At 35.0% G+C, this 27,552-nt stretch overlaps 1 protein-coding gene across 1 annotated transcript in view; it reads right to left on the bottom strand.

Annotated features, from left to right (window-relative positions):
• Positions 1-15,929, bottom strand: part of LOC149572856 (Calcineurin-like metallo-phosphoesterase superfamily protein) — a 135,625-nt gene extending 119,696 nt beyond the window's left edge. The window contains exons 1-2 of the mRNA XM_089813929.1: positions 15,606-15,929; positions 14,040-14,102 (exon numbers count right to left, since the gene is read on the bottom strand). Of these exons, the coding sequence (XP_089670055.1) occupies positions 14,040-14,102; positions 15,606-15,719 (177 nt within the window). The 5' untranslated portion in view covers positions 15,720-15,929. The remainder of the gene's footprint in view (positions 1-14,039; positions 14,103-15,605) is intronic.
• Positions 15,930-27,552: the final 11,623 nt, after the last annotated feature.

The raw sequence follows: 27,552 nt of genomic DNA, 5'->3' as shown, positions 1-27,552 counted from the left end.
AAGATGAAGACGATCAAAGATGCAGATGGAAAGGTCATCATTAGCCTTGACCCAGAGGTTATTGAACAGATCTTTAAAGTTCCTCAAAATGCAATGTGTGGATTTGTCAAAGGAGACATCTTTGGAGTTATGCAATGAGAAGAAAGCAAATTTTCAGAAGTATATAAATGTGGTTGAAAGTTAGAAAAAACAATTTTTCAAGATGGCCCAAAACCATTTACAAATCTAACTTCAATCCAAAATGTAAAGACTTGATTACTCTCCTTAACAAGGTATGCGGTCTCAAAGATTCCAGTAACTTCGAGCCTTGGATGTACAAATTCATTTTACAGATCTTTGAAAATGAAGAACCTATCTTTTGGGGAGAGCTTTATCAATACCACACTTTGTGAATAGTTGCTCAATGTGGGAACCTCAGCATTGTTTTACATTAACTCCTACTTGGTCTACATTGTTGCATCCATGGGATCTTTCTCAAGGCTTTTAGCCAAAGGAGATCGATTTCAAATTCCTATTGGGAATATTATGATCAAATCACTTTAGCACATAGCAAATACCACTATAGGAGAGTCCAAGATGCATTTTTTGGACATTTCAAGTGTCGGTTTAATATATAACAGGTAATCAAGAGAGTACCAGATGAAGCTTGAAATAGGGTAAATCAATTTGGTCCTATGTTTTTGCAGTTTCCAACTTTTACTTATTCGAGAGTTGGCTATTTCAAAGGAGAACCATATACTTTGCTGAGATATGTTACTGATAAAATCATACTAATGGAATTAGCCAAACAGCTTATGGAAGTGCAATCGTATCAGAATACTCCACATAGGCTATGATTTGCCATCACTACGATTTGCTTAGCATATGATCAATTCAATCTGCAAGGCAAAAAAATATGGAGGCAGAACTTCAGCATATCACATTGAAGAATTTCAAAGCTAAGTATGATTTTGATTATCAAGGAATGCAATCAATGATCAAAAGAGCATTCGCTCATGTTCATCACATAGAAGACATATGGATTGACATACGCACAAAACTAGACATCATGAGGATGGACTACTGCAGACTCACATGGCGGCAAATCATTGCTCTTAACATGCTCAAAATCACATCCAATCCCTAGATTAAATATGATGGCAATATTCTTGATCCAAAATACCATCGTGCTGGTTTTGACAAGTAGTGCCCTTTTCTTATACATTGGCAGCATAAAGAAGGCGTATCTATCTTTGATAGATTTCAGTCTATCTTGACAAATACCAACAAATGGTTAAAAATCAAAGGCCTAAAGAGGGTGAATACTAAGCTCGAGGTAGACTATGGTATTTTTGGACCACTTGGAAGGAAATCCCAATTGGAAATTTCAAGAAAAGATGGTGCATCTTCCTCCATTTTATCTAAATCCTTCAATGTTAAGTCAAAAGGCGGAAAGGGGCCTAAATCACCTCCAGAACCCTCACAAGCATCTATGCAAGCTCAAGAACCTAATGAGGAGGAATCTGGAGAAGAACCTAATGAGGAGGATGAAGAGGAAGGAGAGGTTATGATCATTTTCCCTCCACGACTAATAAATAGTCAAGGTCCATCCATTCAAGAAACACCTTTTCTAGGTGTCATAGATGATGATGTGGATTCATTCTCCACTGTTTTCACACCTACCATCCCTGCCTCGGAAGTAAACACATAAGCACTTCCTATCTCTTCAGTAGCTCCTATTCTCATAGCTGAGCAGTGCAATAATTTGGGAAATGTGTTGAAAATTTTCTAAAAATTCATGGAAGGTCAATTTTCCCAACTTGATACTTCGATGGCTGGTTTTTGAAGCATTCATGATAAAATTTTCTCATCAGGCACCTATTGGTACAGCTGTGCAAACTTAAGCATGCTCAGTCACAACGGAAATACAATCATGATCAATGTCAATGGTTGCTACTGTACCTGATTTGGTTGATGAAGGTTTTAGTTTGCCTGCATGGTTGGACAAAATCACTATGAAAAGAAGGAAGGTTGTGCTGCCCCTAGATAATTTTTCTATCAAGAAAACTAAGTCTAAATCTCTGAAAGACATGATTGTTTCAAGAATTGTAGTGGATTCTGTAAAGACTAAGTTTGTAGAGGTTGTTGAACCATTGGTGGACAAACCGGCTAAGGAACTTAAATGTTCAGATTACAAGTTCACCAAAATTGAACTTAGTATGCAATCATGGTTGGATTGTCTACAAGATGCTCATGATGCATCGAAGAGCAATCATGAGTTATGGGAGAAGACAAATAAGCTCAAGCAGAAGGTTTCTCACCCAGATGAGGTTATTCAATAGCAGTCTTCACAACATGCAATCACTACATCTCAGACACTTCGAGAAAAACGGATAATGGAAGCGGCACAGACTTGGTTTGGAGAAGTTGTCTCTGAAGGGATTCAGGCCATTACAGATGTCAAAATTCATGAACGTATCAAAGGTATTGAAGAGATGTTGCATGACCTAATTGCATCTTTCAATCGAGAAGCTAACACCTTTAAGAAAATTTTGCGTGGTTGGGATGAAATAGCCAATTCCGATTTGGATGGCCTGATTGCATGTGATGTTATCCCATCTTGCAAAATGTTCTATAGATGTCGCAGACTCATGGGTTACAAGAAAGAGACGTTGAGGAAACTCGTAAAAAAGTTATACACAGCCTTAGAAGATTGTCAATCAATTGAAACTGAGGTCATGTGCAACTTGGAACGAATGGGATGCCAAGTTCTTACTAAGCATGACAACTTGGTCAGAATAAAGGAGATCACTTCAAAATATACAGTCAGAGTTAATGCTGATTTAAATTCTGAAGAATTTGGTTCTCACACAATGAATAGGTTTGCTTCATACAAATCATTAGCAAAGCACCCACACGATTCTCCCATGGAAAATTGCGAAGTTGTTAAATCAGCATATGTCAATGGAGTCAGAATAGAGGTTATATCAAAGACAATGGAAATCTCAGATCTTCCTACAGTGTGTGATGTCATCATCAAGTTTGAGGCACTTAAGAACAAGCCTTAGGATTGTTCCAACTCTCTTCCGTCTTCTTCCTTCTTTAGCTTTCATGTTTATAGATTGGAGAGGATGTATTACATGAAATTTTGTAATTACATGTAATACGATTTGCATGTCCTTATGACATGTAATCCAAATATTTCTCTCGCTAGTTGAACCCAGTCAAAGTTGGTTGAGTTACTCCCACTTTTTACTCATTTTTCTCAACTCCTTTGCCTATAGAAAGGAGTGCCCCCTCATTGTAAAAATCATCTTTTGTTATATGCAAGAAAGCTCTGGAGATTGTGCAAGCATAACTTTGGTTGTGTAGTACTATTTTGAAATAAAAGTGAATAAAAAGAGACAATTGGAGCTGAACTTTGATTGAGTGCAATTGTAATTAGTGCAAGTTGGAAGCTTTGAGTGTGATTTGCATTTGTTATCGTTGATTCATCTATTTTTTGTGTTCTTGATAATTGGGTATAAAGAGTTAAGAAGCAATTGGAGCCAAAGCTTTGACTGGGAGCGATTGTGGTGATACATAGACTAAGAGCTTTGACTGTAGCTTGTATCTCCTTCTTAATTCACAAAAATTGTTAGAATTCTTTACTTCTAATAGTCTTTATGCCCCAATAGTAAAGGTTGTTCTTATAGCATAGATTAAGACCAGCCTTCAAGTTACCATTGGTTTATTGGTATCACTGTTTACAACTTTAGATAGAAGTGTAGTTAGAGGTTCTTGCCCATTGCTCACCCCGCGAGTAAATGGATTCTTTCCTAAAAGTTAAGAGGAAAGAATATTGGTAATACCCTTTCAAAATCTCTCGACTTCTTGCTTACCTTGAGTTGATCCAAGGAACAGTGAGAAGGGGGAACCTTCCCTTTAAGATGGAGAGACTCTATCTCACACATTGTGGCTGGTCTAACTATTTTGTGACTGAATTTTATCCGAACTATCGGTTGCAAAATATCCAACCAACATATAGAATAGTCAATAGACACTATCTACCTAAAGCAGGATCATTTGCTTCACTTGCTTTGAAAATGTAGGATCCTTACAAGTGATAGGCTCACTAAATTTGAGTTTGCTAGTCCCTTTTGATGTATCCATACAAAAATGATGGAGAAATTGCGGATCACTTATTATTTCAGTGTAATTTTTCAAGTGAATGTTGACCTTTTGTTTTGAAGAAATTGCAATGGCAATTACCTTTCCCTACAATGCTCAAGATAATGTTTCAAAGTTGGAAGAATAATCAAAGTAAATCTGTATAGTCTTGCATTTAAAAAATCATTCCATCAGTGATCATCTAAGAAATTTGGAAAGAGAGAACAGGCGCACCTTTCAGAACAAGGAGGATGTGGTAAGAATCTATAATAGGATTGAAAATGCAGTCTCAAAATTGGTTAGCTCAGTTGTCTCTCAAGTGAAACTTTCCAAGAAGCCCTGCAGTTTAGCTGATAGTGGTACTAGACTAACTAGCCCCTTATCAAATTCTCTTTTCTTAAAAAATCCAAGGAAATTTTTTTTCAAGTTCTTTTCAAAAAATATTTTTTAGAATAGAGTTTGATCACCATTTTCTGGGTCATTTTTTTATGCATCAAATTATCTTGGAAATGTGAATTTTTGGGTCATAGGTGTTGCTACATCCGTTTATTGCCTCTGTTCATTTTTTTCCAAGTCACGATCTTCTTAGTTGTATTTTTGGATCTTCTAAACACTTTTTTCTAGTGTGGCTAGGGCTTGAATATTTTTGGGCGTTCTTTTACAAAATATTGTGCATCACAACTAGGGTTTCTCTATTTCCAAACTACACTCTACGGATACAAATGTATTCACATTTTTAAAGCCTTTTTCCACTCGCAATGAAAGGATGTTGCAGATTTATTTTGCTTGATTTGTGTTTGTAGAGCCATGTTTTAACAATTTGGGGTTTGTATTTTTCTTAATGCTTCAGAGCACCCCTATTTTCTAGCTTCTTTGTGCGATGTTTTTCAACTCGGCTAGGATTTGTCGAGTTTTGAAAAAATTGAGTCACTAATATTTGCAAATCTATGTTTACAACCCCTGTGACTAGGGTTTAGAAGATACGCTATTTTCTAGATGATTTTCTAGGGTTTTGACTTTTAGTAGGCTAGCAGTTTTTAAAAATCCTCTTATTCTTGATCAGAGTAAATTTTAACCTATAGATTCTTTGTGGGTTTTTTACGATGATTTTTGGGTCTTCGTCAAAAAAATTGGGGCTTTCGAAAATCTATACCTTGGAATTTGTGCCAATTGTAATTTGTAATTTTATACCTACATTTACTTATGTATATGCATTAGGATCCTTGCCTCGGATCCCATAATCAATTTTTGCATCTTCGAAATTTATCATTCTCCATCTCAAAAAATGTGCACAATCGTGTCTTTGACCAACATAATGTTGGAACGTAGACAACTACTCAATAGCAAAACTTATAACCCATAGAAGTAATTGATGATGACTAACTTTGAATATCATCGCCTTGATGAGCTTGTTTTGTGTAAAGAGACTCTTCCTATCGGAGTTGGACAAGATTAGGATAAGTTTGAAGAGCACAACTGAGAAGGAGACATGCTTATCAAACTCTCAGTTATTAATAATCAGCTAACACAAGTGTCATCCGATAAGACAGCTTTAGAGATATGGACTACATTGAAGGATCCCCATGAGCATCAGATAAGTGTCGTGCATTTTTCCTAAAGAACTAGGTATTTTCTATCATGATGGATGAGCATATGTCCTTACAAGAGCATCTGACAAAAATTAAGGACATTCAAGATCAACTAGAAGCCATTCGTTGGAAAATGGACGAAGAGGATTTGGTAGTAATGACCCTGAAGAGTCTACCTAAATCCTATGTGCACTTCATTAAAATGCTCAACATTAATGCAACAAATGTTGACTTAAAGTTTCTAAACTTGTGCACCAAACTTCTATAGCAGGATCATCGGAACCAACACTTTGGTAGTTGTGTCGCATTGTCCTCAAAACAATGCCTTCGCAACCAATAAAGGTGAATCTCAATCATCTCAGTAGAAAGGCACCAGTCAGTCTCAAGATAGCTTGAAGAAGAATAAAGTTCAATGTAAATATTGCCACAAATTTGGTCACTTGATAAAGGACTACCAGAATTGGATTGGGTCCGAACAGCAGAAGCAAGGAAGATCTCAGCCTAAGGCCAATGTTGCAGGTCACTCAGAGAAAAAAGAATTTGCATTTTATGCTTTGATGGAAAAATGCTCTAGTCATCATGTAAAATCTTTTGGTACATAGAGTTTTGTGCTTCTTGACACCACTCATCGGCATGATTGGTTCACAGACTTCTCACCTTTCACCAATTTAGTCATTTTTGGGGGAGAAGGGAATGTACAAATACAGTCTACGGTCTAGTGGGAGGAATCTCATATTCCTTAACATATACTATGTTCCTAGTATGGAACTAAACCTTCTCTGCATAACTTATAATATGTCACATTCTCCTCAACTTGACGTGGCATTCAATTCAAACAAGAGTTTGAATGTTGATCATGTGACTCACACTACTATGTTGTTGGCATTGTTAGCTTGAGGATCATGGTTTGTACAAACTAATGGATATGGTTGATTCTCTTGAGCATGCCTTTGCAACTAAATCCTCTTCCATCAGGAATCTCTAGCATCAACAATATAGCCACTTAAATATTCACAATCTTGCTCATCAGCATGTTTAGGAGGGGATCTAGTTCTTGGCTTATCTGAGATTCAAACTCAAAATGAATGAGTTTGTGGAACTTGTCAAGATGGGAAGTAGTAGAGGACACCATTCAAGGATGTTGAAAGCATGGCGAGTCTCAAATGTATTGTAGCTCATTAACACTAATGTATGTGGTTCAATGAATGAATCTTCTATTACTAGTTCTACGTATTTCTTGTTTTTTGTCGATAACTTCAGTTGTAAAATGTGGGTGTACTTTCTTAGAAATATATTAGAATCATTGTGAGGAGTGAATGATACAAGATCTTTATCAATGGACATTATATCTACATCATTGAGAATCTAATCTAAAAATGGATTGATTTCATTTAAGTCAATGGAATCATAAGAAGAACCCTCCATATTTTTGGTTTGAAGGTGAAGGTTGTATGAGCTGAAGACAAGGTCATTGAGGGATGCTTGGGTCAACCTATTTCTCTTCTTGATGCATATGTTCGCAAATAGGCTCTAATAGCACTTGCACCCAAAGATCTTAGACGGCTGCAGCAAAACATAGACAGCTAGTCTTAGAGGATTTCTAGTGGTGGCAGCAAAAAGTCTCCTATTAATAATCTACAAATGAAACATTTGAAGTTATAAATATTAAGTAAAAATAAAAAAACTTAATACTTTCAGATTTATAGTATTTCATTAAGTTGAAAATAAAATTTGTGATTAGAGGACTTCTTTCCCTCTTATTATTTGTTTTATCTAATTTTTTTGATTGGTGATAATCACTTCTGATTGGAGCTTTGAACCAATGGGATCACAATGGTAGGCCCCATCTGTGAGAACATATTGAGGCATTCATACCTTCTTGATTACAAGGAAACCCTCCTCCCACCACTTGTCTCCTTATCACTCCTTTCCTCCATGTCCACCAAGAGAGTCGAGTCATGACATGAATACCGTGTGAGCCTTGCGGGGATGTAAACCTTAGTTGCACCACAAACAATGCACCCACTTAACCATCACACTATGTGATGAACCCCATTGGTTGTCTATTTTGGTAAAATGTTCAATGAATTAATTAAATGATCAAACTATCATATGAAGTATTACAAAAGCGATGTTTCTATAATGAAACAATCGTAAAGTAGAAAGTAATATTTACAATAAGTTACAATATTAACCATTAATAATAAATAATCAAGATATTATTGTAATACCCTCCCTTAATGGTAAATCTATCAACTACACCAAGTCACCTCCTAAAACTTACAAACTTGTCTAGGCTTAGAGACCTGGTGAGAATATTTGGTGTTTGATCTGCACTCAAAGTATACAACAATTGAGCTGATCAGTCTTTAACAAGCTTTGAATGAAGTGACAATGATGTTCAACATGCTTGCTTCTCTCATGGATGACTGGATTCTTGGCTAGTTTGAGTATCCCTTGATTGTCATAGTAATGGGGAGTAAGATCTGCTTGAGGCATCTACATGTTTGAAAGTATCCTCTGCTGTCAACTGCCTCACAAGCTGCCTAAATTGTTTCTTGGTACTCAACTTCTATTGAGGAAAGAGCCACTTCTTGTTGCTTCTTGCTAGTCTAGGTGATTGCACCTAATTCCAAAGTGGAAACATGTTGTGTCATCAATGGAACCTAATCAATCTGAGTTTGTAAAAACAATAGTCTAGGATTGTGACTTCTACTGTACCAAAAACCAAAGTCAAAAGTGACCTTTTCATAGCGCAACACATGCTTTGTTGCTACCTAATGATCAACCCTGGGGGTTGTCATGAAGTATGAAACGTAGCTCACTGCAACTGAGATTATGCATAATAGCAGTAAGGTAGATGATATTGCCCACCAATTGCCTAAATGTTGACTCATTCACCATAGGCGAATCTAATTTGGCTGTGAACTTCAACCCTTTCTCCATAGGTGTTGGAAGCGAGTTTGTTGTCTTGAATCAAAAATTTATCAGACATACTTAGCCTAAGATAAGAAGACACTATCTTTGGTTTGCCAAACTTCAACACCTAAAAATAGTGCAAAAGTCCCAAGTATGTCACATCAAATTGAACAGAAACTTTGTTCATCTAGTCGACCAAAAATGCCATACTGCTCGTGATAATCAGGTCATCAACAAAGACAACTAGAAGAAGAAAATCACCAGCAATGTTTTTGACATGCAAATTACAATCAAATGGGCTCCTCTAGAAGTCATTATCTGTAAGATACTTGTCAATTTTGATGTACCAAGCCCAAGGACCCTATTTCAAACCATAGAGTGCTTTCACTAGTTTGCACACCTGATGTTCTTTTCCAACAACCTTATACCCTGGAGGTTGCATCATGTAGACTTCTTCTTGCAACTCGCCATTGAAGAAGTCACTCTTAACATCCATCAGATGGCCTTCCAAACAAATTGGGTTGCTAAGGCAAGGACGAGTATGGTACTCATTTTGCTTGTAGGAGAAAAAGCCCCCTTGTAGTCAACACCTTCTTTCTATGAGAAGCCCTTAGTAATGCTTAACTTCATACACCTATTTGCAGCTAATATGCTTTTACCCTAGAGGAAAATCAGAAAAATGTAAATGTATATAAGATCTCTGATAGAGTAAAATTCTAGTAACGATTTCCGAAAGTCTGAAGATTAATACCAGATTTGGATTTACTATATAGTTGACAGTAGAGAACAATTAAATCACATATATTATAATCTTGATACAAGACAACAGAAAAAAATTGAATATGAACCAATGACTGCAAGTAGAGGAATGTTTAACTGTTGCTGAAGATACTGAAGATGCCAATTTAGTTGATGTCTTTCTCTTCAAGCAGCGGCATCTATATATATCATAGGAAAGAGCCATGTCTACGTAGAGACATGGCCATGGCCATGGCCACGTAGGGTCATGTCCCTATGTGGACATAGGCATATTACTTGCCCGTTCATTCTGCCGACTATAACATATCGCAGACTATAATCATAATGTCCGATTGAAATAACAAAGAGCCCGATCATGATTAACGGTGAAGGTATGCCTGATCAAAAATAGATTATATTATTTTAATTTCCAGTTTATATATATATATATAGATATTTATTTATTTATTTATATGAATATGAGAATGAGATATAGGTATATAAATTTCAAATATATACTTGATATAATATGTGCTTCAATTCGAATGAAGCTACAAATTTAACACTCCCTATTAGCAAGGGAGAAGTGAATCAATAAATAGGCTCATTTTCTCTTGATGTGTGCACTAGCATCAACCTCATTGATGCCTATCAGGAGAACAGGTTATCTGATTTCTGGCACTCTGGGACATGAACTTAATGCAGTCTATTAGATAACAAGAATTCACAATGTCATAATCTCTATCATGACAAGTATCATAATCTCCGGCACTCCGAGACAACAACTTAATGAATTTTGTAATGATAAAAGGTCAAAACTATTGATAAGATCATCACCTTTCAATAGCTACCTTTTAGAAATATATATCAATGAAAGATCGTCACCTTTTATGATTCCCGATGGTTGCAAGTTGGTCTTTTAATTCTGCAATTCTTAGAAAATAAGATGTAATGGTCTCTCCATTGTTCATCTTGATGTAAAGTAGTAGTTGTTTCAAAGTGAGCAATCTGCTGGTATTATTTATTTCAAATGTATTTTTAATAGTCATGAACATTTCATAGGCAGTTTTGAGATTTGATATGGATGGAAGTATGTGATCTTTAACAGAACCTATGATGGTCTTCATAGCTTTATTATTATGTCTTTTCCAAGTTGATTAATCTGGATCATTTTCAAGGATTTTCTTATTTTCTTCCACATACCCTTCTAGTTCCAGTTCTCGTACAATAATCATAATTCGAATTTTCAATGAAACAAAGTTTGAAGCACCCTCAAGTTTATCTTCCAGTCTTACATGGTTCACCATGTTTTAACCTAAAATTTTGATGTATGTATGCTCTATCAGTGTGGCTCTGATACCATGTAAATGTATACAAGATCTCTGTTAGAGTAAAATTCTATTAACAATTTCTGAAATTCTGAAGATAAGTAGCAGATTTGGATTTACTATATACTTGACAGTAGAGAACAATTAAATCACATATATTATGGTCTTGATACAAGACAACAGAAAAAAACCGAATCTGAACTGATGACTGCAAGCGTATATATATAGATGAATATGAGAATGAGTTATAGACGTGTACATATATATATATCAACTATATACTTGATATAATATGTGCTTCAATTTGACTTTATATACAAATTTAACAAAAAAACCCTAGCATTATTTTTCAGAAGACTATAAAGTTTACCTTCCATAGCCTTTTTCCACTTTGGATCCCTTTAGCCTCAGAATATGTTTGAGGCTTATATATATATATATATATCAACTATATACTTGATATAATATGTGCTTCAATTCGACTGAATATAAAAATTTAACAAAAAAACCCAAGCATTATTTTTCAGAAGAATATTAAGTTTAGCTTCCATAGCCTTTTTCCACTTTGGATCCCTCTAGCCTAAGAATATGTTTGAGGCTTAAAAATACTATAATTGTTGGCCATGAGAGCAAAGTTGACAGTATTTTGCTGGTTGCTGGAAGATCTACCCTCAATGAGCTCATTAGGATGAAGATCATTGATGGTCTTAGCCCACCATTTAGGTCGGAGAGTAGAAGAGCCAACATCAGAGGCATGAGGCATAAGTAGAACATGAGATGGAACACGCTAAACAGGAGGAACATCATCCAGATGAAATTCATGTAGTGCATCATCAAATTCAGAGTCTACACCATCCCTCCCATCAAGAAACCCAAATGAAAGACAAATGCCCAAATAAGTAGCCTTCAAAGGCTAATCCTCATAATTTTGCATAGACAAGGATCTTAGAAAAAGTCCTCATTCTTCATCAAAAACAACATAACAATTAAAGATAAGATGATTAGAGTCTACATCAATCAACCAATACGCCTTGTGGTTGTCACTGTACCCTGTGAACATAAGTTTCTTACTCTTGGAATTCAACGCAAGGCACTTGGCATCTGCAATCCAAACATATGCTATGAAAGCCAAAGATTTTTGGATGGCTGATCCTAGTTTTGCAACCAGTCCAGGCTTTTTTAGGAGTCTTCCCCTAACAACCTGTGTGGGAGACCACTTAAGGAGATAGATTGCAATTAATATTGCTTTGCCCAATATTTCTTAGGAATGTTCTTGTGTATCATTCAGGTACATTTGAATCATTGTGAGGAGTGAATGATACAGTACCTTCATGTCATACCCACCTAAGGATAATACCTGTCAGACGAGCCTAAGGATAATACAATTGCAGCACTAAAAGTGAGCAGCTAAAAGAATAATATGCCGGCCTATGTTACAAGGGGGGTCCAACGATGGATTGACTAGACGATGATTGAATAAATGATGTTCTATTTCCAGTATTCTCCTCATCTGAAACACCACACAGTGCAGTGGTATTAGAAAAAGAAAAAGGGGAGTAACTATGAGGAATCAAATTCTTCAAGAGGTGCTTTGAGATAGATTGCCTTCTGTAGAAGACAAGTCATAATATACGAATATCCTTCTCTCTGTTGGCAGGGGCTCTCTGCTATTCATATTATTGTCATCCTCAATCACAATTATTATTTTCTCACATCTTTCAATTTCAAGGTTAGAGATGAGGATATCTCCATTCCCATATATTCCCATGTCTATATAGACATGAGGTTTACATTCCAATAAAACACAAGGCATTTTGTCACCAGGTAATCATGAGACAGCCTGATTAGCTGCAATATAACGAAAAGTTACAATACTGGAGCACATATATAATTCTCTGTTGACTTTGAACAATGAAATTATACAACATGCCTCAGAAACGGACCTTCTGAACAGAGATAATAAATAAGTACATTTGTATCCTGTGATTTACATTCTGGTTGACAGAGAACCAAATCCTATAAATACAATATACAGTACATAACATACTCAAACCAAATTTGAAGTGGACATCGAACATAGATTGGTTTTGAGACTTCTATAAAATTTGCATTTTGTTGGTTACAACTTTCACTTCATTGTGATATTGCTATCAGGATTCAAATGTGTAGTTTTTGAGTCAAACTCATTGACCAATGTTTCCGGAATAATGGTTCACAAGAACCAATATCTCAGGAAAATGAACAGCACAGTTAGCATTCATTGCATCTAGGCAATACTCACAGAGGTGAAGCATTGGACCTTTCTGGGGGTAACCCATCCCAGAGCTACTTCAAATTAATGAACTTGAGTTAAGGTAGTACTGGAATGGGTAGCCTCCTAGGAAGGTCCAATGTTTCACCTCTGTATCACATAAATGCAATGAGTGCTAAGTGCACCATTTATTCTCCAAATTTATTGGTATTTGTGAGCAAGCATAGGTCAATGAGTTTGGCTAAAAAGCTACACAGTTGAATCCTAATAGCAATAGCATAATTTAACTTGCGGATAGTATCTCCTACTTATCAATTGATGAACTAAAGGGGCTCTATAATGAAAGGTTCGTAAGGCACAACACTTGCTAAAGGTTTTGCAAATGGGATGGCAAGCTAAGTGGGCTTAACCTTTAAGGAAACTCCATGGTTAAGCGTGTTTGAATTGGAGTGATACTAGAATGGGTGACTTCCAAAAGGCCCAATTCTTTACCTAGTTGTAATGAGTGCTAAGTATTGTCATGAGAAATGGATTCTTGTGAACTGTTAATCATGTTTACATAGGTCAGTTTGACTTGAAACTATATAGTTGAATTTTGATAGTAATGTAATAATTTGACTTGCTATCATTCTACAAAAAAAATTAGCTTTCTGCAAAATTTAATTTTTAAATTGATCCAACTAGTATAAAGACCCTATACCTATTTGACATCTCGAAAGCACAGTGCACTCTATATTACAGAGCTCGGGAGTAAAATCCATTTGAATATAAATCTCCTGCCAAGATAAAAAATAATCTGTTTGCACATTTGACCACGCACTTCTTTACTGTTTGGTTCTCAAAATTTCTCTCTAATTTCTAGTCCATAAGTTTCTCAAGTCCTTGACAAATTGGATTTCAACAAAAACATTATAGTTTCATCGTACCATGGAAAATAAAATAAATGCACTTACTCAACTCTAAAAGCCAAATCCAAAACTGTTGCGCTGCCGTTGTTCTCTACCCACTTTTAAAAAATAAATATTTGCAACAGATAGCGAACACCTCAGCAATCTACCTGTGAACAAAAATACAGAGAGAACTGACCTGTGGATCAGTTATAACTGCAACCTTGAATCCCTTGTGAGAATGAGGCACATCCGTTGAGTTCTACATACAGAACATAATCAATAGCAAAACATCAGAAAAATGCACAAAGAAAAAGCCCCAACGCAAGCAGAATATGTATGATGTTTCAAGAAATTTTTTTCCCAGTAGATAAAATAATTTTAAAAATATTTATCTTGGGGAATTTTCTATATAGTTTAAGGATTTCTTACCTGTTGTTTGAGTAGTTCTAATTCTTTTTCAATAAAAATCAGATTAGCATATATTTACAAAAAACAAGAATCTCAAACTTCAAAATTTCCAGTTGTACTTTCCGGGTTTCTTTCCTGTTGTATATTCAGAATTTTCTGCTATAGGATTAAAGGGCAGCTTCTAATATTTTGGATTTAAAAAATAAAACCCTATTGTTGGGATTCTTGTATTTTCGGACTTCGAGGGGATCTCACTCCGATATTTAAAATTCAGTCTATTAAATATCAATTTTAATTTTAGTTTTCCTTTTCCAGTTTTCGAGTTATAGCTGTAGATGATTCGGATCCGAAAATTTTCGGAATACCAGATTAAACTAATAACACATGGATTATAGTATAAACTTATCGATACTCAGAAAAATACAATGTAGCTATCTGAAGAGAAAAGTGAATTTCGGACCTAGTATCAGTAGTTCCCAATTATGTCGATTGGCGAATGCTAAAATAAAGAAAGTGAAAGTGGTTAATGTGGAAAATCCAAGTAACCTCGCCTCTTCATACCAGTCAAGAGTTTGTCCTGCCTCATTCGAACAGATGTCGATTGACTGTCATGCAATCTAGTATCAGTTAGCCTCGTATCTAAATAATGAAGAGAGTCAACGGTGATCATCCTGCCTCTCTTAAACAACAACGACAGTCTTCACTTCTAATGAATTGGCTATTGCGGGTCAAAAGGATCCTTCAGTTATAACAAAGCTTGTGTGTAAGCCAACCACATTGAGTTCTATGTCACGTGTAAGTTGATAGGAGCGGACCAGAGGAAATCTTAAACAATACCAATGTATGCTACAGAAGAGTCCACGGAGCCTTTAAAAGAAGAATCCCGCAAAATTGGCGAGACGTTTAGGACTCAAATTTCTAAGATAATTGCTAACAATCTAATTACAAGATCGATAAACCTAACGTTTGTGTCTAATGGGCTTGGCTTTGCACTGAGACAGCTAGCTCAATTATAAACCAGGTTCAAAACTCGGCAGGCCAGTCTCTGTATTATTGTGACTTGGAAGAAGACAGAGTATGAAAAGGTTAGCTTGAGACGAACACTTTGAAATAATAAATATTGTGTTAATGAAGGCCCGCTGCAGATAACTAATCTTGCTTAACCCATCTTTCCAATTGATTCCCCTTGCCGAACTCCCTCGGTGAATTGAAAAGGCCTTGTCTAATTTGTGAGTGAAAAATATTTAAAGGATGATTAGATCGGCCAAACCAAACTGTCGATGAGTTAGAAAAGTGGAGTGCGGTCGACAGCAAGAAAAAAAATCATTTTGAAGGAATGTAAATTTAGAAAGACCTGCTGAAGGGGAGGCCATGAGCATTTCCAATAAGGTCGCCAGAATGCCACCATTTCTCCATGCATCAGAGTTCCAATCCAAATGCAACACAATAACACGGTAAGCCTCTGCATTCTGGATTCACTAATTCCTTGGATTTACAAGTATTTGGCCTGTAAGAAGTAGAAAACAAAGCTGATTTGATCGAAACTAGGTACTTCAGACCTTCCGTGTAATGCAAATCTTTCGTAGGAGTTCAAAAAAAAAAACACAAATTTAATGTAGTAGCTTAAACATTTGGGCCCAACATTCGTGTTAATTGGAATTGTACAGAGTCAATGTTCACCTTATTTGTCGACTCGCTGCCATAAATACTAATTTTAGGAAACTATAGCATTCAATGTATTTTTATCTTTTGTTTGTCTATTATTCAATTTTTTTGAGGTATAAATTTTTCATATTTATTATATTTATCTTTTGTTAACATAATATGTTTATATTATTGGTTCTTTTGTGCTAGGAAGGAGTGCTACTTTTTCCTTTATTTGTTTGTCTAATCAAAACAATTTATTATTCAATTACTTTTTACAACTATAAAGTTTTCATATATTATATTTAAAAGAACTAATAATTCATAAAAATATATTTACTTTTATTTTTTTGTCCAATCAAAACAATTTATTGTTCAATTTTTTTTGCAACTATAAAGTTTTCATCTATATTATATTTGAAATAATTCATAAAATATATATTTATTTACAAATTGACTTGTTATTTTGTAGGGCTTTTAATTATTTATACACAAAATGGAACGTATTATTTTCGAGACTTTATACGTTTTATTATTGCATAAAACTTATATTATTTTCTTCTATCGATAGGAACTAGACACTTAGCATCCTTGTTTCTAAGATAATAATTGAATTTGTAAACGTTTATTCTAATTTATATTTATGTAGTTTTGTAAACATATACTATGTAGACTTAGATTGTTATGTAATACTCTTATTTTAGTCTACAAAGGAAATATTGCACAAGTCTTTATATCCCTCTATCTTCCTTGTTCTTTTTTGTCAATATTTCTTATTACATAACATAGTGAGCACAGATATTGCCACATGGTGCACATTCGTCACACAAATCTAATAAAACGTAATGAGCCATTAAGATGTTACAACTACCACACATGTAGTGTAATCTCTCTAACCAATGCCCACCAACATTGAGAATCATTAAGGTGGCTTAAAACTCCATCTTTGAGCCTCATTTAGCCTTCTTCCACACACTTTGGCTCTTCTTAATTGGGAACTCACTCTACACTTCTCTCACAAGTTATTTTTATAGTCTTGAGTTCACTCTTTTGTTTGGAAACTTCCATACAACCTATTACTATTCACAACATTTTTAGCTTTGGCATTTTCATCATCTTACCTTCACTCCATTAAGCCTTGGTATTGTGGCTTTGAAGGGAAGTCTCTCACTGCATTTTCCTTCATTATGTTTAGCATATCATATTCTTTTTACCACAATATTGTTGTCTTGTTTATTATCTACCATTTATTTATTATCTCTCAATTTTCTATCACCCATTATCTATCTAGATATTTGGTTTCTATGGAAGTAGAAACACCATTTGGTAGGAAGGTGACTGAGGCAAGTGTCCAAACAACCCCAACATTTTTCATTTTCTTGTGTGCACAACTTTTGGATGAAGAGGAGGAATCATTTATGGTTTTCTTTGACTTTTTTCACTATGAATTTATTCATCTCCTTTTTTACTTTTCAATTATATTTTTTTCACCATATGTATACTTCATTTACTATTACTAGCTTAGTTAATTCTATTACACTAGTTGGCATCTCAATTTGCTACCTTGTTTTCTATAACCTATCCATTCAAGTGGATGTCTTACATGTGCACTGAAATCCTAGACTTGTATGGGTGTCTGACATGATGAGCTTACAGAACCTATCAACTAATACTTGGAGTTAACTATTTTATTGCTAGCTAGTAATCAAAACATATATATCTATTACTAGTATTCAATTAGTTTTGTTATTGTATATCACATGGTATTTTATTTAAGCCTTTAAATACACTCTCGTCAATTAAGTTGTCTTAACCACCCTAGCTCACCACGATCTTAGTAGAAGTGAGGTGGTGCAAGGGTCAATTTTCTCCTTTTAAACTCTATCAGTCTAGATGGTAGAAAATTTTGTTATCCACATTTTGGTGAACTTGATGTGATCTAGGTTTTTCTACATCATCCTTCTTTTTGAGTGATAATCATTTTGTCAACATGGTGACAACCACTCCCATAATGTTGCAAAGCCAAAGGGTGTGTAATGTGGACATAACATTCACCCCTCTTGATGCTCCTTATAGCGGAGACACTCCTCTTTTATGTATTTGTACCCTAGTTAATGGGACTACCATTAATAGCTCAATGGTTGACCATATGTGTCACATTGATATTATAATGGGGTACTTTTTATAAACATGCGTCATCTTGTGTGTTATGATGAATGCTCAGCAACCATAAAGACTTGTGGTAGACTATCACTTCCCCTTTTGAGCTTGACTTCCTTGAAAGTATCCATGGGACCTAATGTTGTCTTTACAACCTTCATTGTCATTCATGAGTTGAACCTCTTTAGAGGTAATCTAGCTATCCCTAGCTTGTCTTAATGGGGAGTTGTTCCCTTTGTGGTGCACAAATACCTTAAGTTCTTACATGAGGGTACCATTCACGTGGTTCAAGATACTATAGTTTGCCATCCCCTTGTATCTAATGGGGGCATTTTATTGGATTACTTCTAGCCTACTCGAGCAGGGTCTTTGCCTATCTAGCATAATGTTTCATTTCTTTCTTATAATAAATACAAATCTAAGGAATTATCTTTCAAATTTGCAGCACTTATTCCCTCTGTTACTTTTGTTTCTTCCTTTCAACCCTCTCTTGCAACTTAACATGCTTCTTCTTTTGTTCCCTATTTTCCAAGGGCATAATATAAGCATGTTCCTCAAAGGAAACCTCCTCATCAACTATGAACTTTATATCCTCTAGTGGTGTCGTTTATTCTCATGCTTGCACCCAGTGCAAACAAAGGAAGGGCACCCATGTTGTTTAAGTCTAAGGTATACCCTCCCTTTCCGATCTTGATCCTTGGAGACATTCCTCAACCTACCATTTATGGTAAGGGTAAAATATTGCCTTAAAATTTCTCATATTCCTTGGCTTGTTCCTCTCATCCTTTGAGGGCTCCCTTTTCTCATCCAACTGTTTGTAATGTGAAAAGGGGAAGGGTGCACATGGTTGAGTTTATAGTGGCCTCAAGAATGGAATTTTATATTATGTTAGTAGGGTTGTCCTCTTAGTTTGATGGAGTAAAACTCCATTGATCCTTTGCAAACCTCTCATCCTAGTCCAAAGTTTTGACATAAGAAACTTGTGCATGAGCATGAGTATCGTTGGCAAGATAGGGCCCTAGAACATGAGGTTGTTGCAAGGACATAGATAGACTCCATGGTCCAATATCCATTTCTACTACTTTAGCTCCTACTTCCATTACACCACTCCCTTTTCTAACCACATCCTTTATCTCACTTCCTATTATTCTGGGAGTGATTATCAAGACTTGTGCTAACTAGGTCTAGATTTTCAATTCCCCTTCTCAAGAACTCCTCATCGATCACCGATTTGCTTAATATCCCACATTTCCCTATGCTTGTAAACAAGTTGCATACACAAGTTGTGTCAAGTGTAGTCATATCTACTCAAATCACACCATCTCCTAATCCCCATCTTAACATTCCTAAGGTGCTTAGACTTGCTATAGTGGATTAAAAGGTCTTCCCTCCATTTAAAAGAAATTTTGGGTAGGGCCTTGTGCTTAAGTTTCATCATCACAAGTCTACCCTAAAGAACCATCTTTTGATCTTTGTCCTTAAAATGGAGTAATATTTGGCTTGGCCCAATTTCATCACTTCCCCTTTAGTAGAGGTTAGTGGTCAATATTCTTAATCTTTCCTTAGATTTAGTTTTCTATGTTCAATGAGGCATATGTTTTGAACTCACTTCATGAGATTCCAGATTGAAAACAATATTTACAAGATTTCTCACATTTACTTTGATTTATATGTTTGTTCAAGATGTCAATGTGGCTTCATCCTTGGCATAAGCTATGGGTGAGGCACCTTGGGAAATTTTAGAGAACATACTATCACAATCTCAACCTCCCTTCCCATATAATCAAGACTAGTAGGATGATGCTTAATTTGTACAATTTGATAGGTAATTTTCACTTATACATTTGTAGATTATGGCATGTTTCTATATTTTTTCCCTTGCTTATATGTTAATATTGGTCCCCTATAAAGGACCCTTGTAGTCTTTTCCTACTTGGAAATAAAGGGTTATATGTCGTAAAGTTTATTTTGGGAAAAAAAACATCATTTTCTTTGATATGTTGTGTGTTGATCTTGAAATTTGGACCTCAAAATGGTAATAGACCTTACAAAATGAGTATAGTGGGAGCAAAATTGCTAACACATAACAATCTCTAGAATTGAGGATTAGGCTCTCCATGGAGAGGGGGGGTGGAAAGAGAAGAGAATTGAAAAATGAAGCCAACATAGAGTTGATATTGTTGAAGTTGATGAAAGATCAACCCCATAGCTCCCAAGAATCACTTGCATGCAAACGCCTATCACAAAAAGAGAGAAGCAAAAGCTATGGAAGTTGGAATTCCCAAATCCATAGATAAGACATTCTTGATGAGAAAAAAAGAGATTTCTATAATAAAAAATGAATCAACGAATTACAAAGAGAGATTGTCCTTAAAAAAGGAGATTGAAACCTAGGTTGCATGATAATAATTAATAAAAGAATTAATTATTATATGCCTAAAGTTTAGCTTAAGTAGAATAGAGATAATAAGTGACTTAATAATTAAATCAATATGATTTAATTAAGAAGAAAATACTTTATTACTCTAACAGATATGCCAAACCATTTCATTACTAACTGTCAATCTTTTCCAAACAAAAGAAAGAACCATAACAATTAGAATTCAACATATAAATTTGCATAGTATACTACAATCCCTTTGTATTTGAAATGAGAACATAAAGATAAGATTGTGGACAAATATATGAACATTCATATCATTTCATGGGTTCATCTATAAAATTTGAGTAATAATAAAAGCATTAACAGACTCCTACCAATGCAAGGAAAGATGAAAACTAGGGCCAAAGATATGCCTAGCGATCAACCAACCTAGCAGAGTTAGTACAAAAGAAGAAAACCACAAAGAGACAATGCTAGAAAGGAGAGAGAACTATAAATCTTTCATTGATTCATCAAATTTTCATCATACATGCTCGGTTGTGAGGCCTCTCGGGTTAGAACCAATACAAAGATTCAAATACATAAGAAAATAACCTCCAACATGTGAGATCTATTATCTCCTTTTCTACATTCTAACTCCTAATCACTGATTGATACATAGATCTAGAGCAAGACCCTCTATTTATACTTGCCAAAACATCATACAGGAGATTCTAGATCAATATATGGAGAAGTCTGACCAAATAACGGTCAACACACATCCTAATGATCAATCTAGTACATTAAATTATGGCCTCTAATTAAATACACAATTCAGGTCACAAATGATAACCAAACATGCAGTGTAGTGAAAGACATCACTGAACAAAAACACAAAGGTCACTAAGGCACTTGGTGAATACATAACAAAAACACTCGGTGAAAGAACCTAAGCCACTAGGTGAACAAAGATAGAATCACCTCCACCAAGACAATCAACAACAAAGTCACCAAATAGGTTCATAAGTATAATCTTGCACAATCTATTGAGCATGATAGCATTGCAACCCAGGATGCTCTTGAATCAAACAACTAGGGTTGAAAGAAATGATTCTCCTGAATCATGAGTATGTCACTACCCGTGTTGAATCCAACTTAAATTGAGAAATCCAGACACCATCTTCAACTGGCATGTCCTTCCACTTTACCAAGTACTCAAAGTAATACTTTTCCCTTGTACTCTTACCAACTCTCTAATCCAAAATCTGCTCTATATCATGAGTTTTCTTCTTAAGATAATCACTCGACATTGTCAACTCATCATCAAATTCACGATGTCTATACAAATAAGAAACATTGAATATAGGATATACATCCATGTCATCAAGTAACTCTACCTCAAAAGCATTACCACTATCAAATTTCCTCAATATTCTACAAGGACCAAATTTCTTCATCTTCGACTTACTATATGTGCCAATAGGAAATCTACCCTTCTTTAGATGAACCATTGCCTCCTCATCAACTTCAAAACTCACATGTCCCCTTGACTTATCTACAATCTCATTATATTTTTTATTATATTGTTCCAACTTATGTTTCACTTCCTTATGTAAAGACTTCATAAATTTAGAAAATTCATCACCCTCAACACTTATTTTCTCTTCTCCAACAATATCCCTCAAATCTAATATAATTGTACAAATCAAAAACATTGAATATAGGATATACATCCATGTCATCAAGTAACTCTACCTCAAAAGCATTCCCACTATCAAATTTCCTCAAGATTCTGCAAGGACCAAATTTCTTCATCTTTAGCTTACTATATGCGCAAACAGGAAATCTACCCTTCTTTAGATGCACCATTGCCTCCTCATCAACTTCAAAACTCACACGTCTCCTTGACATATCTACATTCTCAATGTATTTCTTATTATTCTGTCCCAACTTTTGTTTCACTTCCTCATGTAAAGACTTCATAAATTTAGAAAATTCATCACCCTCGACACTTCTTTTATCTTCTCCAACAATATCCCTCAAATCTAATATACCTCTTAGTTCCATCCCAGTAATAATATCAAAAGGTGTCTTTCCAGTAATCCTATTCATAGAATTACTATATGCAAACTCTTCTTGTGCCAACACTAAATCTCGATTACTCAATTTATCTCCAACTAAACATCTCAACAAATTACCCAAGATTTTGTTCACAACCTTCATTTTTCCATCAACATGTGGATGAAATGTAGAATTCAACTTCAACTTGGTATCCAACTTTTTCTACAAAGTTTTCTAGAAATAAGTAACAAGCGTATTCTCTCTATCTTTAATACAATACTCCTCGATAATTCATGCAATCTTAAAATTTCTTTTAAGAAAATCTCAACATCATGTGTTGCATCAAATGTTTTCTTACATGGTGTGAAATGTGTCGTCTTAGAAAATCTATCAACAACAACAAATACATAATCATATCTCCTTGCAGTCCTCGGTAAGCTAAGAACAAAATCTATACTATTATCATTCCAAGGTTTCTCAGGTACTGCAATAGGTGTATACAATCCAATATTTTGACTCACTCCTTTTTCAACTTGACAAACTCCACAACTCCTTACAAACTTATGAGCATATTTGTACAACTACAACCAATAATACTTCTCCTTAAGTAAATTCAATGTCTTATCAATACCAAAATGTCTAGTCAATCCACCACCATGTTTCTCCTTAATCAAATCAACTCTCATAGATCCTCTCAATATACACAATTGAATGTCTTTAAAGAACATACCTTCTTAAATGAAATGATCTTCAAACTGACATGGTTGATCTTATAGATTTGGCGCTCTGCACTCTCTCCATGCCTCAGAAAAATTAGGGTCAATTTCATACAAATCATTCATCTCATCAAAGCCAAGAACTTCAGCCTTCATCTTGCTTAACAAAGATCTTCTTTTGCTGAATGCATCTGCAACTCGATTAGATGCTCCACTCTTATAGTTGATCACATATGTTAAATTTTGCAAATACTTAACCCACTTCATATGTCTCCAATTCAATTTTTGTTGACTTCCTATATACTAGAAAGCTTTATGATTAGTGTACAACACAAACTCCTTAGGAGTCAAATAATGTCTCCACTTCTTTAAATCTTGAACAATAACATAGAACTCTTGATCATACACATAATACTTCCTTTTAGCATAATTTAATTTCTCACTAAAGAAAGCAACATACTTTTCTTCTTGACTCAACATAGCTCCAACTACTCTACCACTTGCATTACTTTCAACTTGAAATACTTTGTTGAAATCAAGTAAAGCTAACACAAGTTGTTGAAAAAACCTCTATTTCAAAGTCTCAAAACTCTTATCTACACAATGTGTCTACTTGAAATCATTTTTATCTCATCTCATTGTCTTAGTCATAGCATTACAAACTGAACTGAAATTCTTAATGAACTTTCTATAGAAACTAGCTAAGCCATGAAATGATCTTACCTCACTTACATTCTTTAGTGTAGGCCACTGAAAATTTTCTTTAACCTTCTCAATATCTATCCTCAAACCATTATCTAAAGTCACAAATCCCAAATGCACAATCTCCGCCTTCATGAATGAATACTTCTTCAAGTTAATGAACAACTTCTCCTCTTTTAATATCTATAACACTACCTAATATGCTCAAGATTCTCTCCCTTATTCTTACTGAATATTTGAATATCATCCAAATAAAAAAATCACAAACTAACCCAAGAATTTCTTGAAGACATCATTCATCAACCTTATAAAAGTACTTGGTGCATTAGTCAAACCAAAAGGCATAACCAACCATTCATACAAACCATCTTTTGTTTTGAAAGTAGTCTTCCACTCATCACCTTCTCTGATTCTGATATGATGATAACCCATCTTCAAATCAATTTTGGTAAAATATCTTTCTCCACTCAAACAATCCATTATATCATCCACTCAAGGCATAAGAAACCTATACTTCATATGATCTTGTTAATTGGTCTAGAATAAGTACACATTATCCACTCACCATTCTTCTTAGGTTCTAGTACAATAGGTACAATGCATGGATTCAGACTTTCTCTTATCAAACCTTTCTATAAAAACTCCTACACATGCCAATTGAGTTCTTCATTCTCATTAAATGTCAATTTATAAGGTGCTTTGTTTAGTAAACTGGCTCTAGGAATCAAGTCCATATAGTTACTTATACTCCTTACTCTTGGTAAACCATCAAGTATATTATTTAAAATAATTTCTTCATACTCGATGAGCAACTTTTCAACTTCTGTTGGAAATCAGTCAATACTAGCATTAATCAGTGCACTAGGAATCACAACAACACAAACCTTCTCTTTTTTTGTATCCTTCACACACTGATTTCCATTAACCATGCAAACTCGCATTGTGGAACATTGATTTTGATTAGGTGCCTCTATCAATGGTAACAAGAATTGTCTCTTTCCATTTGCCCAAATAGTATATTGACTCAACCTTCCATCATGTAATGCTTGTTTATCATATTGCCTGCATGGTCTACCCAAAAGTACATGGCAACAATCCACATGCATAATATTACACATAACTTCATCATAGTAATTCCCAATCTTGACTTTCACAAGGCATTTTTCACTTACTAGTAATTTATGTTCATCCTTGATCCAAGCAACTTGATAGTGTTTAGGATGTCTCATCCTTTACAATTACATCTTATTAACCAACTCGTCTAATGCTATATTTTCTGAACTACCACTATCAATGACCACTTTGAAAAAATTTCCTGCAATCTTTTATCTGGTCTCAAAAAGACTTCTCCTTAGGAGTGATTCTTCATCATTTGTCTCATTACACAAAGTTCTTCTCACCACCAAATTTTCTCCCCTTTTAGGTTCATTCGGTGGACTCATAAATTCTACTTGGATTACAACATTTTTGCCACTCCCTTCAATTTTCTTACACTCAAAGGCTCTATGTCCTTCTTCACCATATTTGAAACAAGTTCCATAAAATCCTCCTCTTTCATAATTATCTCGGTAAGAACTACCACCTTTCCACTCAGTCTTTCCTTTCTCATCACCTTTCCACTGAGTTTTTCCTTTCTCTTGTGCAATATTCTTAGATATGATATTTTCTCCACAAGATTGACCTCTACCTCTTTGAAATTTTCCAACTCTACCTCTTTTCCTTTGTTCACGCTTCTTTCTCGAGACCTCCTCAACTTTCAAGGCATATTGATATGCTTCTTTCACACTATCCAATATTACAAAGCTGATTTCATCTTGTATTGTAGTTCTCAAACCATTCAAATATCTAGCCACTTTCTCTACCTCATCATCAACATGTATAGATCTAGTGTCCAATCTATAGAATTCGTTCGTATACTCTCTCACAATCATATCCTTCTGCCATAAATTTTTCATATCCCTTAATAAATTAACTTGATAATCAGCAGGGAGGAACTTCTTCTTCAATTTATTCAACATTTCCTTTCCTTTGTCTATCAATTTGCAAATGTTCCCACCAAAATGAAGCATGACACCTCAACTTGGTGATTGCTATCTTTACATTTCTATTATCAAAGGTGACCTTCAGTTCAAACAAATTTTTCATCTTAGAGATCTAATCCAACAAAGTGTTGGTGCCCAATATTTTGTCATAACTTGTAACCTCAATAGTAGGCTTAGAATGTGCCCTAGATAAAATTCTTAATAGTCTTTCCTCATTGAATTCCACCTCAAATTCAATGTTAGGGTTTGGTTCTCCTTCATCATTACTCACATCATTAAGATGTATTTATCTCCTTTGGGTTGTCTCAATAGCATCAAGTATGGTTGCAATTTGCCTCAACATTTCCATAACGACATTATTAGCGTTTCCTCTACCACAAACTATTTTGACAACAGGCTCTTGCAAGATTGTAACCCTGTACAAGTGATAGGCTAAATCTCATATTTGCCACCCAATAACCAAATTCACTTAGGGCTCTACACAATTCTATCTCCACAAGGATGAAAACTTCACTCTGATACCACTTGTCACAAGGAAAGATGAAAACTAGGTCCAAAGGCACACCTAGTGATCAACCAAACTCGGAGAGTTAACACAACAGAAGAAAATTATGAAGAAACAACACCAGAAAGGAGAGAGAACCATAGATCTTTCATTGAGTCAAATTTCCATCATACATGTTTGGTTGCGTGGCCTTTTTATTTATAACCAATACAAAGATTGAAATACACGAGAAAAAAAAAACCTCTAGCATGGAAGATATATGGTCTCCTTTTCTAGATTCTAACACTTGATCACTAATTGATACCTAGACCTAGAACAAGACCCTCTATTTATACTTGAACAAACAACCTATAGAATATTCTAGATCATCATATGGAGAAGGTTGACCAAATAATAGTCTACACGCATCCCAGTGATCGATCCAATACATTAAGTTACAACCTGAAATTAAATACACAAGTTGGCTTGCAAGTGAGAACCAAACATGCAACTCAATGAAAGACATCACTGAACAATAGCACAAAGGTCACTAAGGAACTTGATTCCAAGGTATGCTTCTTGTCTTGAAGTTGGTCAGCGACATTTTTCCTTCTCCATCCCTTTCAATTAATCTGGTAGAGAAGAGTCAAGTGCACACATTTTTTCATTCTATAAGGCGAGGCACTTTACCAATCACTTGAATTAGTGAAAGGAGAACTCAAACCACTCGATGAATGAAGGCAGAATCAACTCCACCAAGCTAATCAACAACAAAGTCACCAAATAGGCTCATAAGTATAACTAAGCACACATCTACCTAGTAAGATAGCAATACAACCCAGGATGATCCTGCATCACCTACTCATCTACTAGTTTTTGATAACATATAGACATGGAGTACTTTTACCCTTGAATTACTTTTAATTGGAAGAGTTTGATTCAAACATGGTACATCATTGAAAGAAATCTTAACAAAAAAATACCAAAGTTTTATATGATAATTGATATTCAATTCAATATTGACTTCTATCGCATTCAAAATTAATCAAAACAAAAAATCTTCAATGAAACAAATTCAAATCTCAAATAATATGAAAAACATTAAGAAGTGAAGTCTACAAATATGATAT

Source organism: Cupressus sempervirens, chromosome 2 (genome assembly GCF_028749045.1).
Source record: "Cupressus sempervirens isolate cs-2001-9-10 chromosome 2, ASM2874904v1, whole genome shotgun sequence".
In the NCBI taxonomy this organism is placed as follows: Eukaryota; Viridiplantae; Streptophyta; class Pinopsida; order Cupressales; family Cupressaceae; genus Cupressus; species Cupressus sempervirens.
Note: the sequence above shows the minus strand (reverse complement) of the source record. Positions and strands in the feature narration are given on the sequence as shown.